Here is a 15,985-nt window from a genome sequence, read left to right on the forward strand (position 1 = left end):
AATCCATGCCTCAGCCATTTCAGCTCATTACAACACAGAACCCCCCCCCCCCTTCTCTCATCCTCTGTTAAAGCAGTATCTCAGGGGGACCAAAAACTTAAGGCCACCCAGGAGAGCTCCAACCCCTGCCTGGGACCTTAACTTTGTATTGGAAAAACTCACTCTACCTCCTTTCGAGCCAGCTGCTACTGCAGACTTAAAATTCCTTTCCTGGAAAACAGCCTTCCTTTTAGCAATCACTTCGGCTAGAAGGATTTCTGAATTACAGGCCCTCATGGCAGTGGAGCCTTTCATCAACTTTCATGCGGACAGGCGGTTACACAGGACCAACCCATCCTTCATGCCCAAGGTGATATCCAGTGTGGCTCTTAATCAGTCCATTCATTTGCCAACTTTCTTTACCAATCCACAGAACAAAGGGGAACGAATTCTGCATTAATTGGATGTACACAGACAACTTAGATTTTACTTGGACAGGACTAAATCTCGAAGAAAACTGAACTGCTGGTAGCATTTGCTGCAGGGGCAGAGGGAAAGGCTATTTCAAAGCAAACCATTTCCAAATGGATAAAGCCATTGCATTCATTTCTGCTATAAGTACCATGGAAAACCTATCCCCCATGGGATCAGATCCCATTCCACCAAAGCTGCATCTACTTCTACAGCCTTTCTCAGAGGTGATGTTCATCGTGTTTCACTGTTGCAGTCATTACTCTTGGGTTATCCTGCTGGCAGGCTACCCGCAGTCAGCCAGAATTCCAAAGTCTAGGTCCAGCGTCGGTTGCTGTTGCCTCTTCCCTAACGTCAGTGCGCCAGGGGTATAAAAGATGCAGCCAACGCCATTTTCTTCAGTCTTTCTTGCCATGCGGTGCCCGAAGCAAAAGCAGTCGCAAGTGCCGGTCGGCCGACTCCTGAGATTTTCAAATCCGAATTTCAGAACCGAAGTCTTTATTAAAGCTAAGTACCCCGTTGGGGAAACTTTTTTCTTGCTCCAGACCGATGTCAGAAAAAGTTAACAGTTGTATTTCTTGTGGGAAGCAAATACCTCATAAGGATTTTCACTCTTACTGTATTCCTTGCCTAGGCCCTGATCACAACGTTGCTAGCTGTTGGTTTTGTGCTAGATTTAACCAACGCTCTATTAAGCGTCGGTTTGATTTTGCATTTCATTACTTTGGCCGAAGATTTAATTATATAATGCCGTCAGAACAGCTGACGACCGGAGTTTACAAAAAACGCAAGGAAAAGGATAGGCATCCGTGGTCCAAAACCGACGATGAGGCCTCTGTTAGGCCAGTCGCCTGTTCTCAGTGAGGCGCTTTCACAGCCCCTGGCGCCCGCTACCTCAGAGCCACAGGCCGCTTCCGACTCCCACGTGGAGCCGACTGGGCCTCTGGATACTCAAGGTATTGGACACTCGGAAATCATTCCCTCAGATGGGTCCGGAGCCGCTGAGCAGGCATCGGCTTCTGCGGGTGTCTTCAGACCTACACAATTATATGTTAAACCATTTTCAGCTTCAAAGACTAAAGCAGCTCTAAAGACAAAGAAACAAGTACAGCATTCTCCTACTCAGACTTCCATGCCTAAAAAACAGACGCTTAAAATGGCCGAAGACCTAATTACTTTGATCAGGGGTTCCCATCCCTCTCCTGATAAGAGGCCTAGGCAAGAGACAGAATATGATTCTTCTGATCAGGTTTCTGTTTCCTCTGATTCCTCTTCTGAACAGGATTATTCCATGCTTCCCTATGAGGACTCTGATGCTGAAGAATCCATTCCTTCAGCCTTTCCTCCTGAGGATTATTCTTTTGGGGAAACCCTGCATACCATGAGGGAGCATTTACACTGGGAGAGCCAAGATTATTCTGAATCTAAGAAAAAGGCTCAGAGACTTTCTCCTACTTCCTCAGCACAGACCCCTTGCTATTCCACCTGTTCTAGACATTGTAGATGATGTATTTTCACAGTCCGGCCTGTCCCCTGACTCTTTACCCCCTGCACCTGCTAAGCCAGACCAATACTACAGGGTCCCGGATTCTCATAACTTCCTATATAAAAACCCTGCTGCTGACCCAGAAACTATATCTCAGGGTCCCAAAGGGGTCAAAGCTTCCACTGCAAAAAACCCTGTCCCCTCTGATAGGGATTCTGGGGCACTGGACAGATGGGGGAAAAAGTTTACACTTCTGCTACCTTGGCTGTAAGGGCTTTAAATTGTCAGTTTCATATGCTTAAATATCAGCAATATTTAATGTCACTGCTTAAACAGAAAATGTTGACAAATACTGAATGTTCAGAGAACAAGGAAATGCAGGATTTATTGCATGCAGCTGAACAAGTGGGAAAGCATACTTTGCAATGTGGTTATGATTGACTGGAGGCCTCTTGCAGGTGCGCTGTTACAGGTTCTGTTATTAGAAGGCATGCTTGGTTAAAGGAACAGAATCTGCCTGATCATGCTAAAGCAAAATTATTAGATGCCCCATTACAGCATGATACTTTGTTTGGTGCTAAAGCAGAAGAGGTGTTGAAAAAAATGGAGGATAAAGCGAAATCCATGCAGACAGTTAAGGATTTCTTACAGGTACAGCCACCCAGATTTAGCAGGAACTGGCCTTCTAAAAATTGGTCCTTTCCAGTATCGGACAGACCACAAAGAGGCAGATACAGGCGTCCCAGAGGCACATCTCAGCCCCAAGGCTCATACAGGCCAAAACAATGGGGTGCTCCTACCTCCAAAAGCAGAGAAGACAAATCACAACCTTACAGGAAACGGTCCCAATGACTTCCCTCTGCCAGATCCAAGCACTTTTCTTTTGGCAGCCCCCTTAGGGGGGAAACTAGCACTTTTTTCATCACATTGGCAAATGGTTACCCAAGACAAATGGGTCTTGAGAACATAGTGTCCCAAGGCTACATGTTCCATTTTCACAACCTACCAAGGTCAAAATGTATGCCAGACCTGCCACACAATCAATGGGCAGAGGCACAAAAGCAAATTACAGCCATCCTGGACATGAGGGCCATTCAGCAAGTACCACAACAAGCCCAGGGGCAAGGATTTTACTCCAGACTTTTCTTAGTGCCCAGAAAGGACAAAACCTGGAGACCAATACTGGACCTGTCTGTACTAAATACATTTCTGGAGGTTCCAAAATTCAAGATGTTGACTCTACAACAGCTACTGCCCATGCTGGGCAAGAAGGCTTGGCTCGTAACTTTGGACCTAAAAGAGGCATACCTGCATGTCCCAATCAGACAATCTTGCAGAGGATACCTCAGATTCATAGCTGGTTCAGTGCACTACCAATTCTCTGCACTGCCCTTTGGCTTACCTACTGCACCCAGGGTCTTCACAAAATGCCTGGCACTAGTAATTGCATTTTGCAGACAGAGGAATTCAAATATATCCCTACTTGGACGACTGCCTTATTCAAGCAGAGAACAAAGACATTCTTCTAAAGCATCTGGCGTTTCTAAAAAGATTACTAATTTGCCTAGGGTACATGTCAGTGAAAAGAAATCAAAACTAGTGCCGTCTCAAGAGATAATATTCCTGGGTGCAAGCTTAAATACAACTGCCTAGATGGCTTATCTCGCATCAGACAAACAAAAACTGACTTCTTATTTCAAAAAAATGGCAACAAAGACCCAGTTATCTGCAAGGAAAATCCTGCAAGCCTTGGGTTTCATGGCATCCTGCATTCTGCTAATTCCATATGCCAGACTACATATGAGGAAACTACAATGGTATCTAAAAAGTGCTTGGACTCAGCATTGCCACAGCCTGGAAACAATAATTACACTCATTCCCTGCCTGCAACAGGAGTTTTGATGGTGGGCAGAGGCCTGTCACCACAGCAAGGGTCTGCCCATTCAGTTTACCCACAGCCAGACAGACACTGACAATGGATGCATCAGATTATGCCTGGGGGCCCCATATGGCAGGAAAATGTATTCAGGGCACATGGCCTGCAAGCCAGATGCATCTTCACATCAATCAAAAAGAGATGCTAGCTGTTCAGAATGCCTTGACAGCTTTCAGGGATCTACTTCATCCAGGACAGCTACTGATAAAGACAGACAGTGCTACGGTCATGTGGTACATAAACAAGCTGGGAGGTACACATTCCTACCCCCTCTGCAGACAAGCAATGACCTTATGGGACACAGCATTGACTTATTAAATTCACCTGCAAGCACAATTCCTGCCAGGAAAAACAAATACTCTGGCAGACAAACTAAGCAGAAACCTCATGGATCCTCACGAGTGGAAACTGGTTCCACAAGTCTTCGGCATGATAACAAGGAAATGGGGATGCCCAGACATAGATCTATTTGCCTCCCCTCACAACTGCCAATTACAGAGATTTTGCACAAGGATTTATCATAAGCAAGCATGGAGAGTGGACGCCCTGTCCTTCTGCTGGAAAAATCTAACCGTATATGCCTTTCTTCCACTCCTCTCCTTCCCAGGGTACTCCTAAAGGTCAGACAAGAGACGCCAAAAATGATTCTGATTGCACCAGACTGGCCACGCCAGCACTGGTTCCCAATCCTAAAGAGCTTATCTCAAGGTCCAGCATGGATATTGCCTCAAACTTCTCACTTCGCTGACCCAACAAAACAATTTGATCCTGCACAGCCAACTCAGGACCTTAAATCTGGCAGCATGGTGGATAATGTAACCATTCAGAACACACTCCTCTTTCAAAAGCTGTTATGGATGTTATCTTGGAGGCCAGGAGGCCCAGTACCAGAAAATCTTGTGCAGAAAAATGGAAGAGATTCTGTGCTTGGAACCAGGAACAAGGCATTGACACGTATGTACCAAATATCCCTCAGATTTTACAATACCTAACTGAGATGCTGGACAAAGGCCTTTCTTTTTCATCAATTAAGATTCATGCCTCTGCCATTTCAGCCCATTACAATACGGAACCACCTATCTTTTCTCATCCTTTAATAAGGCAGTACCTCAGAGGGGCCAAAAACATCAGGCCTCCAAGGAAAGCACCAATTCTGCCATGGACCTCAGTTATGTCTTGGAAAACTCACACTGCCTCCTTTTGAGCCAGCCTCAACAGTGGATATAAAATTCTTATCCTGGAAAACAGCTCTGCTCCTAGCAATAACCTCTGCAAGACGAGTCTTGGAGTTACAAGCACTCATGGTTGTGGAACCTTTTATCATTTTTCATCAGACCGGGTTTCTCTGAGGACAGCCCCAACATTTATGCCTAAGGTGGTGTCCAGTGTGGCCCTCAACCAAACCATTCACTTGCCTACCTTTTATCCAAACCCACAGAACAAAGGTGAGAAAATTCTGCATTCTTTGGACATACACAGGCAGTTGGACAGAACTAAAGCTTTCAGAAAGACTGAGCAACTTTGTGTCATATGCTGCAGGATCACAAGGAAAGGCTATCTCAAAACAGACTATTTCTAAATGGATAGCCCATTGCATCTGTTTCTGCTATTCTCAACATGGCAAATCAGTGCCTAAGGGCATTAGGCCTCATTCCACCAGAGCAGCAGCCACTTCAGCAGCCTTCCTCAGAGGAGTACCAACCAAAGACATCTTAGAGGCTGCAACTTTGAGTTCAGTGCACACTTTTACAAAGCACTACCACTTACCTCTTTACTCTAAATCCAGAGCAGGCTTTGCCACTGCAGTTCTGCAGGGCCTCATAGCCTCTCCTAATCCTATTTAGCCCAGCCACCCATCCTCAGCTTTTAGATTCAACCCAAGAGTAATGACTGCAACAGTGAAACACGATGAACATAGTACAGTTGTGTACCTACCATAAATGTAGATGTTCGAGTGTATTCACTGTTGCAGCCAAGGTTACCCACCCACCATCCCACTTTTCTTTGCTGGGACTTATCTGTACTTCTCTGTCCTATACAATCTATGTGGTGTATTTGCTTGTAGATGAAGGAAATGTTTATTTTTGTGCATGCATACTTATTGGCATATTTTCAGCCTACCAATTTGGAGGCACCTGACATCTGGGGCAAGAAAAACTGAAGAAAATGGCGTCGGCTGCATCTTTTATACCCCAGGTGCACTGACGTCAGGGAAGAGGCGACAGCAACTGACGCCAGACCTAGATTTTGGAATTCTGGCCGACTGCGGGTAGCCTTCCAGCAGGATAACCCAAGAGCAATGACTGCAACAGTGAATACACTGGAACATCTACATTTATGGTAGGTACACAACTGTACTTTCCTACCAGGGAGATTCTAGAAGCTGCTACCTGAAGTTCAGCTCTATACTTTCACCAAGCATTATCACTTACCAATTTTCTCTAAATCCAGAGCTGGCTTTGCCACTGCTGTTTTGCAGCGCCTTATAGCCGGTCCTGATTCTGTATAAATCCATCCTCAGCTTTGGGAATCTACCCAAATGTAATGACTGCAACTGTGAAACAAGAGCATAGTACAGTTGTGTACACTTACCATAAATGTAGATGTTAGAGTGTATTCACTGTTGCAGTCCTAGTTACCCTCCCTCCAGCCCCCTGTTTTTTTCTCTCACTATGCCTCTCCTTTATTTCTCTACACTTAAAAGCCTTTTTGGTGTATTTGCTTTTGTTTGGAGGTATATATTTTTGTGTTTAAAATTATTTATATATATTTTGCTCCCCATTTGGGGGGCACCTGACATCTGGGGCAAGAAAAACTGATGTAATGGCATTTGCTGCATGTTTTATATCCCTGACTACCTGACGTCATGGAAGATGGGACAGCAACTTATGCAAGACCCTAGACTTTGCTAATCAGGCCGACAGGGCAACCTGCCAGCAGATTACCCAAATATAAACTCAAATGCCATGGAACAACTAGTCACCATCCCCACAAGAGGAGAAAACATACTTGATTTCATCATCACGAACATGGGAGCACAATGTTCAACACCGGAAGTATACCCCTCACTGGTGAGATCAGATCACAAACTAATCTCGCTGGAGGTCCTCATCCCACCCCCACCTGAAATAAAAAAGACCACAGTAAAGAACTACTTCATACTTCTAATGACAAGGGGGGTCTCCTTTAAGGCCCCCGAGCCGACGGAAAACAGTACTCAAGCCGCTGAATCACTTTCAAATGCCTTCTACCAGCACCTGCAGGACTGCATGGATAAGGCAATCCCAAACAAAATAAAGACTCTTTGTACCAAAGGCAAGCGTCCACTCTGGTGGACCCCAGCCATAAACAAACTCTACAACAAAAGGAGGAAGCTACTACAAGATAGAGCAAAATCCTTAAAAGGTAAGACACCCTTGATCACTATAAGTAAAAAACTAAGAGCTCTCATAAAATCATCCAAAGCAAATTTTGAGAGAAAAATAGCTAAAGACTCAAAAGACAATCATAAGGCCTTCTTTAGCTATGTTAGAAACCTGGGAGGAAACTCCCAGATATGCTCAGAACTAGTTCAAAATGATGTGAAGATTACTGATCCTACAGACATTGCCAACATACTGGCTGACAGGTTCAGTGCAAACTTCTCCCCTCCCCAAAAGGAGAGATATCTATACCAAGCGATTGCAGCCCCCAAACATCTCCAACGCCCAAGTGAGAACTGCTCTCTCCAAAGCAAAAACACAGCATCCATGGGACCTGATGGTGTCCCCGGCTGTGTGCTCCACGAACTCAACGAGGAATTAAACCCACAGCTAGGACAGCTGTTTAATCATAGTCTTACCTCTGGATCGTCAGGAGTGGCGCACTGCAACTGTGGTCCCACTTCACAAAGGCGGTGCCTCCACCGACCCTGGAAATTACCGCCCATTAGCTTGACAAGCCTTATCTGCAAAGCCATGGAGAGGATCATAATGGACCTCATAAATAAAGACATAGGGAATTTGCAGACTTTGGATCCATCCCAGTTTGGCTTTGTCAAAGGCAGATCATGCCTTCTAAACTTGGTTGACTTTTTCAAACAGTCACCAAAGCCATTGATGAGGGAAAGGCAGTCCATACAGCCTACCTCGATCTGGCGAAGGCCTTTGATACAATACCCCACTCGGGTATCATTGAAAACTCATCAGCTTAAATGTTAACCCATACATCACAAGATGGGTTGCAAACTGGCTGAGTGACAGAACCCACAGGGTCAGAGTTGCTGGCGCCATGTCAGACTCAAAGCCTGTCACAAGTGGTGTACCACAGGGCTCAGTCCTGGGCCCACTCTTGTTTGGCATCTACTTTTCCAAGTACAAGCAAACACAGGAGGGTTATGGCTGACAAAGTTTGCAGATGACTGCAAACTGGGCCATAGTAGAAAACACATCTGACACAGATATCCTTCAGAAGGGTCTCACAGAAACGGATAACTGGTGCCAGAGCCATGGCCTAAAGTTAAATGCCAAAAATGCATAGTCATACCCTTCGAAAAACAAGGTTACCCTAGCTACCAAATAGGTGGCAATCCACTGAGTACAGAAGAAGTTATCAGGGACCTGGGGACCCAGGTTGATAGTAGTCTGTCATTCGACACCCATGTAGCTAAAGTAGTTAGGAAGACCTTCTACATTGCCCACCTTATCATGAAGGGATTCTCATCTAGATCAAGGGAGGTCATAGTCTCCTATACTCATCACTCATCAGACCAATGATTGAGTACAATGCCCCATTCGAATGTATCTGACCCGACACTTGCAGCAGCTGGAGAGGCCACAAAAGTTCCTCACCAAAAGGATAAAGGGTCTCAAACATCTGTCCTATGCTGCCCGACTGAAAGAACTCCAGCTCTATTCAGTCTGCTCAGAGGTGACCTTTGCCTAACATACAAGGCCATGTCAAACCCAGATTTGATGAATATGCTTCACCTCAAAAATCTAGATCCGTCAGAGCCACAAGGAGACTTAAACCTCGACACGGCTATTAATAGGACGTGCTGGAGGGATAGATTCATCACCCAAAGACTCCCTATGCTGTGGAATAAAATCCCGGTATATGTGAGGCAGAGCACCTCGCTGGCCTTGTTCAAGAGAAATCTTGACCAATGGATGGGAGATCGCAGATATACCCCAGGGATTACCTCAGTGTCACTGCTCAACAGAGGCACAGCAAAATAATGGGTATAGTTCCCCATACTAAAGGGGTAAACTATGGGCTAGGCTTATAAATGCCCTCGGGCAGATAGCCTAGTATGAACCTATGAACCTATGAACCTATATAATGACTGCAACAGTGAATACACTCGAACATCTACATTTATGGTAAGTGTACGCAACTATACTTTCTTTTCACTGTTGCAGTATTCACTACCTCCCTCTTTCCTAACCCCTTTTCTCTTGCATGGGTGTTATTTTAAGGGCTGGCCGAGAGATTCCTCTCCCCGTCCTTTCCACCGAGGATCCTAGTTCTGAGTTGGAGCATCCATACATCAACTTTATGCCCTACGCTTGCATTGGGAGCATATGTCTGGATACGATGCTTCCTAGGTAATAAAGGCTTTGGGTATACTTGCTGGACATTGGGCTGTCTTTGGCAGGAGATCCCACTGGTGAAGAACACTGCAATACTGAAAATGACTTGTACTGTTATGGTAAAATTTTACACAACTGTACTTTTCTGAAGTACCTTTGCGAACAACTTCTGTCAGGCTTGGCTACTCTTCCATAAAAACCTAATTTGCCTTCTGTCAGTGCTTGCTTACATCTTGGCCCACAACTTATGGCTAGGCCAGAAGTCAAGCTCATCCTCAAAGGGATTCTGCATTTTAACCCCCCAGGATACCCATCTCTTCACCCTGAGGTCTTAGTTTTGTGGTAGAAAAGCTTACTCTGCCTTCCTTTGAACCAGCTTCAACTTTTTTAAAATTTATACTTGGAAAACCTTCCTTTTGGCCTTCATCTGTGCTGGGGGGTATCTGAGCTTTAAGCTCTCTTATTCCCCCTTTTCTTATTTTACACAAACACAAGGTGACTCTCAGAGTAACCCATCCTTTATGCCTAAGGTATTAAACAAGCTGTCTCTCAATCAGGCTGTTCATCTGCCCGCCTTCTTTCCTAATCTGACCAGCTTTTCATATCCTTTATCCTTTAAGCTGAGCCAGCTAGTTTCAAAAAAAAAAAAAAAAAACTATTGCAACCTGGATTTAAAAGGCTATCTTTCTGCTACTCGCACTATGGTAAGATCCTGCCTTCCTGCCCTAAAGCACATTACATTAAGACATTGTTTCTCAGAGACTTTCCACAAAGGAAGAGAGTCCAAGTCTATTTTGGAGGTGGCTACTTAGTTCTACACACCTTTACCAAACACTGCAAAATTGATGCCTTCTCCAGGTCGAGGGCAATTTTTGCTAGGTCATTCCTGTCTGGACTGCTGGACAAAGCTTCACTCAGTAGCAAACCACCCTTCATGCTTTCTTCAGCTCTGGGAATCACCCATTTGTCAGGAATACTGCAACAGCGATTTCAGCCAGGACTTAGTACAGTTGTGTAAGAATGCATCTGTAGAAGAGGGAACATCCTTTACAACCTCCACAAAGTGCAGTTCTGTAATCTGTAAGAATATACCTTAACAGTAGATGTCCAGTAGATCACTGTTGCAGTATTCCATCCTACCCTCCATCCCCTCTTTCCTGTTTCACTCCTATCTTCAGTTCACACTCCACCTTTTGCTCTATTCGTTGCTGTCTTACATGTCTTACCACAACTTCCTGTTCCCACCTCCTCCATACTTTGTCCCCACCCATCTCTTCCTACCTTAGTTGTCTGGCCTCATCCTGGTACATCACTCACTTAGAACCAACTTAACATGTCTATCCAACATCACCCCAACCTACTACTAATTCTCATCACTACCCTAACAACCACCTATCTCTCTACCTACTATGAACACAACTTATCCACTACTTTCACTATCCCAAACAAATTTACCCTAACTACCCCCCTCCTACTTGCAATAATAATTTCAATGTCATCTATAACACCTCATATCTACTACCAAAATACCACCGTCTCTCCCACACCAAATACTCCATTTATCACTCCAAAAAGCGTGATATTTACCAGTTCAAACAATCACAATTCTACAACCTTTTCTTAATTAGCTCACTTACACATGGAGACATACACCCCAACCCAGGCCCTAAACTATCTCCATTTTCAACCAATTGCAAAATAGCAAATCCAAAGCTAACTCCACCTACTAAACCTCCTAAATCACTCTCTATTGCCCAACTTAATATACGTAGCATCTGCAACAAAATATCACATATTCATGCTCTACTAGAAGTCCAACAGTTCGACATTCTCTGTCTAACTGAAACATGGCTCAAACCAACAATAAAAGACAATGAAATTGTCCCCCCAGGATATAACATCCTGAGACAAGACCGCTTAAGCAGAAAAGGTGGCGGAGTAGCTATATTCTATAAAATAGGCCTACAATTAAGCATAACAAATCATTCCCTTTTAACAAACACACATGCAGAATTAATTATCTCAAAACTCCAAATCAATCCTCACAAAACCATAAATATTATCTGTACCTATATTCCCCCAGGTAATAACACTATAATATTAGAAGACCTACTAAACTGGCTTTCTTTGAATCTCCACCAAGAAACAATACTCTTAGGAGACCTAAATATTGATTGGAACTTATGCGAACATAATAATCCACATACTTTTATTAATCTGCATGGCTTCACTCAACACATAAACATCCCTACAAGAACTAACAAACAGAGTAACAAAGAAACTGTACTTGATTGGATCTTAACAAATAGTCCACAACTACAATATACAACAGGTACTCTTCCAGATGATCTCAGTGATCACTCCCTAACCTATATCATCAGGCATAAAACCAGCTTATCTATCCCAGCTCAAGTTCGAATAACCCGTTGCAAAAAGAATTTTGACCCTACCCTGTTTCACAATGAACTTATGCAAATTAACTGGTCACCTCTAAAATCCCTCCCAATAGATGAAGCTGTTAATCACTTCAATAATACCTTTCTCACCATTCTAGAACATCATGCTCCCTTGCTTTCCATTCGTATGAAAGCTAAGACAGCACAATGGCTCTCTAACAGAACTAGGCAACTAATTCTTAATAGAAACAAAGCTTGGAAAAAATGGCATACCACTAAAAATTTAACTGATCATCTCTCTTTTAAACAAAAAAGAAATATAACAAAACAAGCCATACTTCAAGATAAAAGAAACTACTACACTCAATTACAACAATCTTCCCTCCACCAACCACATAAATTTTGGACCGCTATTAATACTCTCTTATCCCCTGGTAAAGCTGCCACTCCAAAACCATCAGACTCCAACTCCAACTCCCCCACAGAAATAGCTAATGCCTTCAACACCTTCTTCACTTCAGCCATTCAGAAGCTAGCAAACCAACAAAGCCCTGATACCTCTAAACTGTCTATGCCTAGCTCTACTCCCCCACCCCCATTTCACATCCAACCCATACCTACCTCCTACATTTTATCCCTACTTCAAAAACTCAAGCCAACAACCCCTTCAGCCGACAAATTACCTGCAGAATATCTCCAACTAGGTGCCAAGGCAATAGCTTATCCCATCTCTCTATTAATTAACAGGACTATAAAAGAATATACTATCCCTTCAACCTGGAAAATCTCACACATTATCCCACTCTTCAAAGGAGGTGACTCTTTGGAGTATTCTAATTTCCGCCCTATAGCGCTACTATCTCCTCTTGCAAAAATAATGGAGAAATGTGTACACAAACAGCTACTAAATCACCTGTTAAGCAACAATCTCCTAGCTAGCTGTCAACATGGGTTTCGCCCATTCCATAGTACTACCACCGCCCTACTATCCTTCATAGACTCTATCAACATAAATCGCAACAATAACACTCCTTCCTCCGCTTTCTTTGTAGACCTGTCAAAAGCCTTTGACATGGTTAATCATCAACTTCTCCTACACCGCTTAAAGTCCCTCTCTCTTGACAACAAGGCCTTGAGTTGGTTTTCATCCTATCTTGAAAATCGCAAACAGGCAGTTCTCTGGGATAACCATCTCTCTGATCTTCTCCCCACCTCCATAGGAGTCCCTCAAGGATCCATCCTAGGTCCTCTTCTATTTTCCATTTTTATAAATAATCTGCATCTAGCCACTCCTCTATCTAGTAAAAAGTAAAAGCAAGACGCCAACTGGATCCACGGAACAATTCCTTTTATTGGTAAAACACTACTGAGCGCAAAAACGCTTTCACCCACTACCTCCGTGGGTTTCATCAGAGTTAATAAAAAACTGGAGCAGTTACTTCTTATACACTACTAATAAAGACACGGACCAATCACATCTTTGTACGACTTCCAAAATATGCATTTGTCAATTTACTCAGTTGGAAATGATTAAGTAATCAAATAATCCAACCAACCTTTGTATACAACACCAAACTTTTTACATTAAATTTTATGTGCACATTATATTTTTATGCATATTTGCACATTGTGCACATATATGGTTATACATATATATTTTTTGCATATCCATTTACTTAATAATATTATATGAATTTTATGGTATGGAAAGCATAGGTTTTCATAAAAAGTTTGGTGTTGTATACAAAGGTTGGTTGGATTATTTGATTACTTAACTCTGATGAAACCCACGGAGGTAGTGGGTGAAAGCGTTTTTGCGCTCAGTAGTGTTTTACCAATAAAAGGAATTGTTCCATGGATCCAGTTGGCGTCTTGCTTTTACTTTTTACTAGTTTTTCGTCTACTTTGTTTTTCTGTCACTCCTCTATCTACTTGTATTCAATATGCTGACGACACAACCATCATTTGCTCCGCCAAAACCCAGACTGAACTTCACCTGCTAACACAAAACACCTTCACCACCATCGAACAATGGTTCTCTAACCACTGCCTCCTCCTAAACCCCAAGAAAACCAAACTACTGATCTTTCCACCCACTCACCTATCTCCCCCTATTGACCTCACACTTACATCTAACAATGGCACACTTATTGCTCCAGACCAAACAACTAAACTATTGGGTATTACTATCGACAACCAACTAAAATTTGACTTTCATATCAACTCCACCATAAAATCAACTAACAGGAAACTTGGATCTCTATATAGAATCAAATCTTTCTTAACACCTGAAGCTAGAACTATCATAGCTAGAACCCACTTAATCTCTACCCTATTATATGCTTCTTCTATATACACTAACCTTTCAAAGTACAACCTCAAGAAACTAGCCATGTCATACAACAACATAGCCAGATTTGCCACTGCCTCTCCATATAAAACTCACCACTGTTTGAATCTTTTAAAACTAGGTTGGCTGGAATTACCCCACCTCATACAATACTACCAACTCACTATTGCACATAAAGTCCTTTATCACCCTGAAAACACACCAATGCTCTCTACACTCATAACACCCTATCACAATATGAGGCATCTCCGTTCCTTCAACAAAACACTGATAAAAACTTCTAAATCAAACAATGTAGCAGGAGATTCTATATTTTCCAACTCAATTGGCAAAATTTGGAATCAACTTCCACCAGACCTCACAACACTGACTTCTATTCCACTATTTAAATCCAATCTAAGACTCTACCTAAACAACCACAGGCTATGCTCCTGTAACGACCCTGGGTAACCTTTCTCACTCACCCTGCTTCCCCTCTTTACTCTTCACCTGGCCTTCTTCATCATTTCTCCAGCTTACTTAACTTTCCCTCTTATTAATCCATCTCTCTATCCCTCTTTATTCATTCATATTTCTTAACCTAAATACTGATGTCTTTGAATAACACACCTTAACCTAGCATCTTTATCTAACCTATACTTCTGCTCTGCCTCACATAGAAATCAATTTCTGATATAGCCTGTAATTAACCTATGACATTGTTTTTATTTTTTATTTTTATTTTTATCCTTATTTTTATTGTATAAGTTTTTGTATATTTTTTATCTTGTTAAGTAGTAGTTAGTGGAGCTTTTCTCCTCGGGCCTCCACTGAAAATGGACTTGTATCCAGTTGGACTAGCCCGGTTAACAAATGTAAAATAAATAAATAAAATAAATGGCTACGGGGGAGCTTTATCAAGTCAATCTACACCCCTCCTAGCTAACCATTTTCATCTCACTAGTTTGCAGGCAGCTAGTACGTCTATATGTATGCCCCATTGCATGCAAACTGAGTTTATCCATTGAACGTAAGACCTAGGGAAAGGAAAGCCAGACGTCAGCAGTGGTAACCCATTTGTCAGGAGTACTGCAACAGTGATCAGGAGGACATCTACTGTTGTGGTATATTCTTACATAACTGTACTTTGCGGAGGTTGTAAAGGATGTTCCCTCTTCTACAGATGCATTAAGTGCTTAACTTTTATTTGTAATTGTATCAAATTCTTTAGTCACCATTGTGGTTTCTTTTGAATATTCTTGATTATTTTATATTAACATGTGTAGCTAAGTTCATATATGCATCTAAAACAGACTTTTGCTTTACTTTTGTTTTGTGTTTTCTTGTTGTAGAATTGATATTTTTAGAAACCAGTGCACTGACTGGAGAAAATGTAGAGGAAGCCTTTTTGAAATGTGCAAGGACCATCCTGAATAAAATTGAATCAGGTAAGCGAAAAGTATGATTGGAACACAGTGCGTTGGCTGCCTGTCCAGCAGTGAATAGTGGAAATGTAATTTAGACTCTTCTCCCTGCGTTCCCCTGCACCCTTGATTTTTTTATTGGTTCTACTGGTTGTACAGTTCAACACATTTCTCTTAAGTGGTTCTTTTGGTTGCACCTAACTTTTTGAGAGCTTCAAAAGTTAGAGAGGCTCCCTGGAATCGATCATGTCAGTCGCCCTGCTAGACAGTGGTCCAGGGAAGTAAATATTGTGGTAAGAAATATCCAGGGAATTGTTATAGCTAGGCTTGTATGAACCTTTGTATGTAGTATTTTCATGACTGACTTTAGATTAGTTCATCAACATCCCTGATG

The 15,985-nt window shown here is 42.6% G+C and overlaps 1 protein-coding gene across 1 annotated transcript in view; it reads left to right on the forward strand.

The window, feature by feature from the left end:
* RAB4B (RAB4B, member RAS oncogene family) overlaps positions 1-15,632 on the forward strand; it is a 523,428-nt gene extending 507,796 nt beyond the window's left edge. Inside the window, exon 6 of the mRNA XM_044072539.1 lies at positions 15,520-15,632. Within this exon, the coding sequence (XP_043928474.1) occupies positions 15,520-15,632 (113 nt within the window). The remainder of the gene's footprint in view (positions 1-15,519) is intronic.
* The last annotated feature ends 353 nt before the right edge of the window (positions 15,633-15,985 follow it).

This window comes from Protopterus annectens, chromosome 1.part0 (genome assembly GCF_019279795.1).
Source record: "Protopterus annectens isolate FY-2018-M chromosome 1.part0, PAN1.0, whole genome shotgun sequence".
Lineage (NCBI taxonomy): Eukaryota > Metazoa > Chordata > Ceratodontiformes > Protopteridae > Protopterus > Protopterus annectens.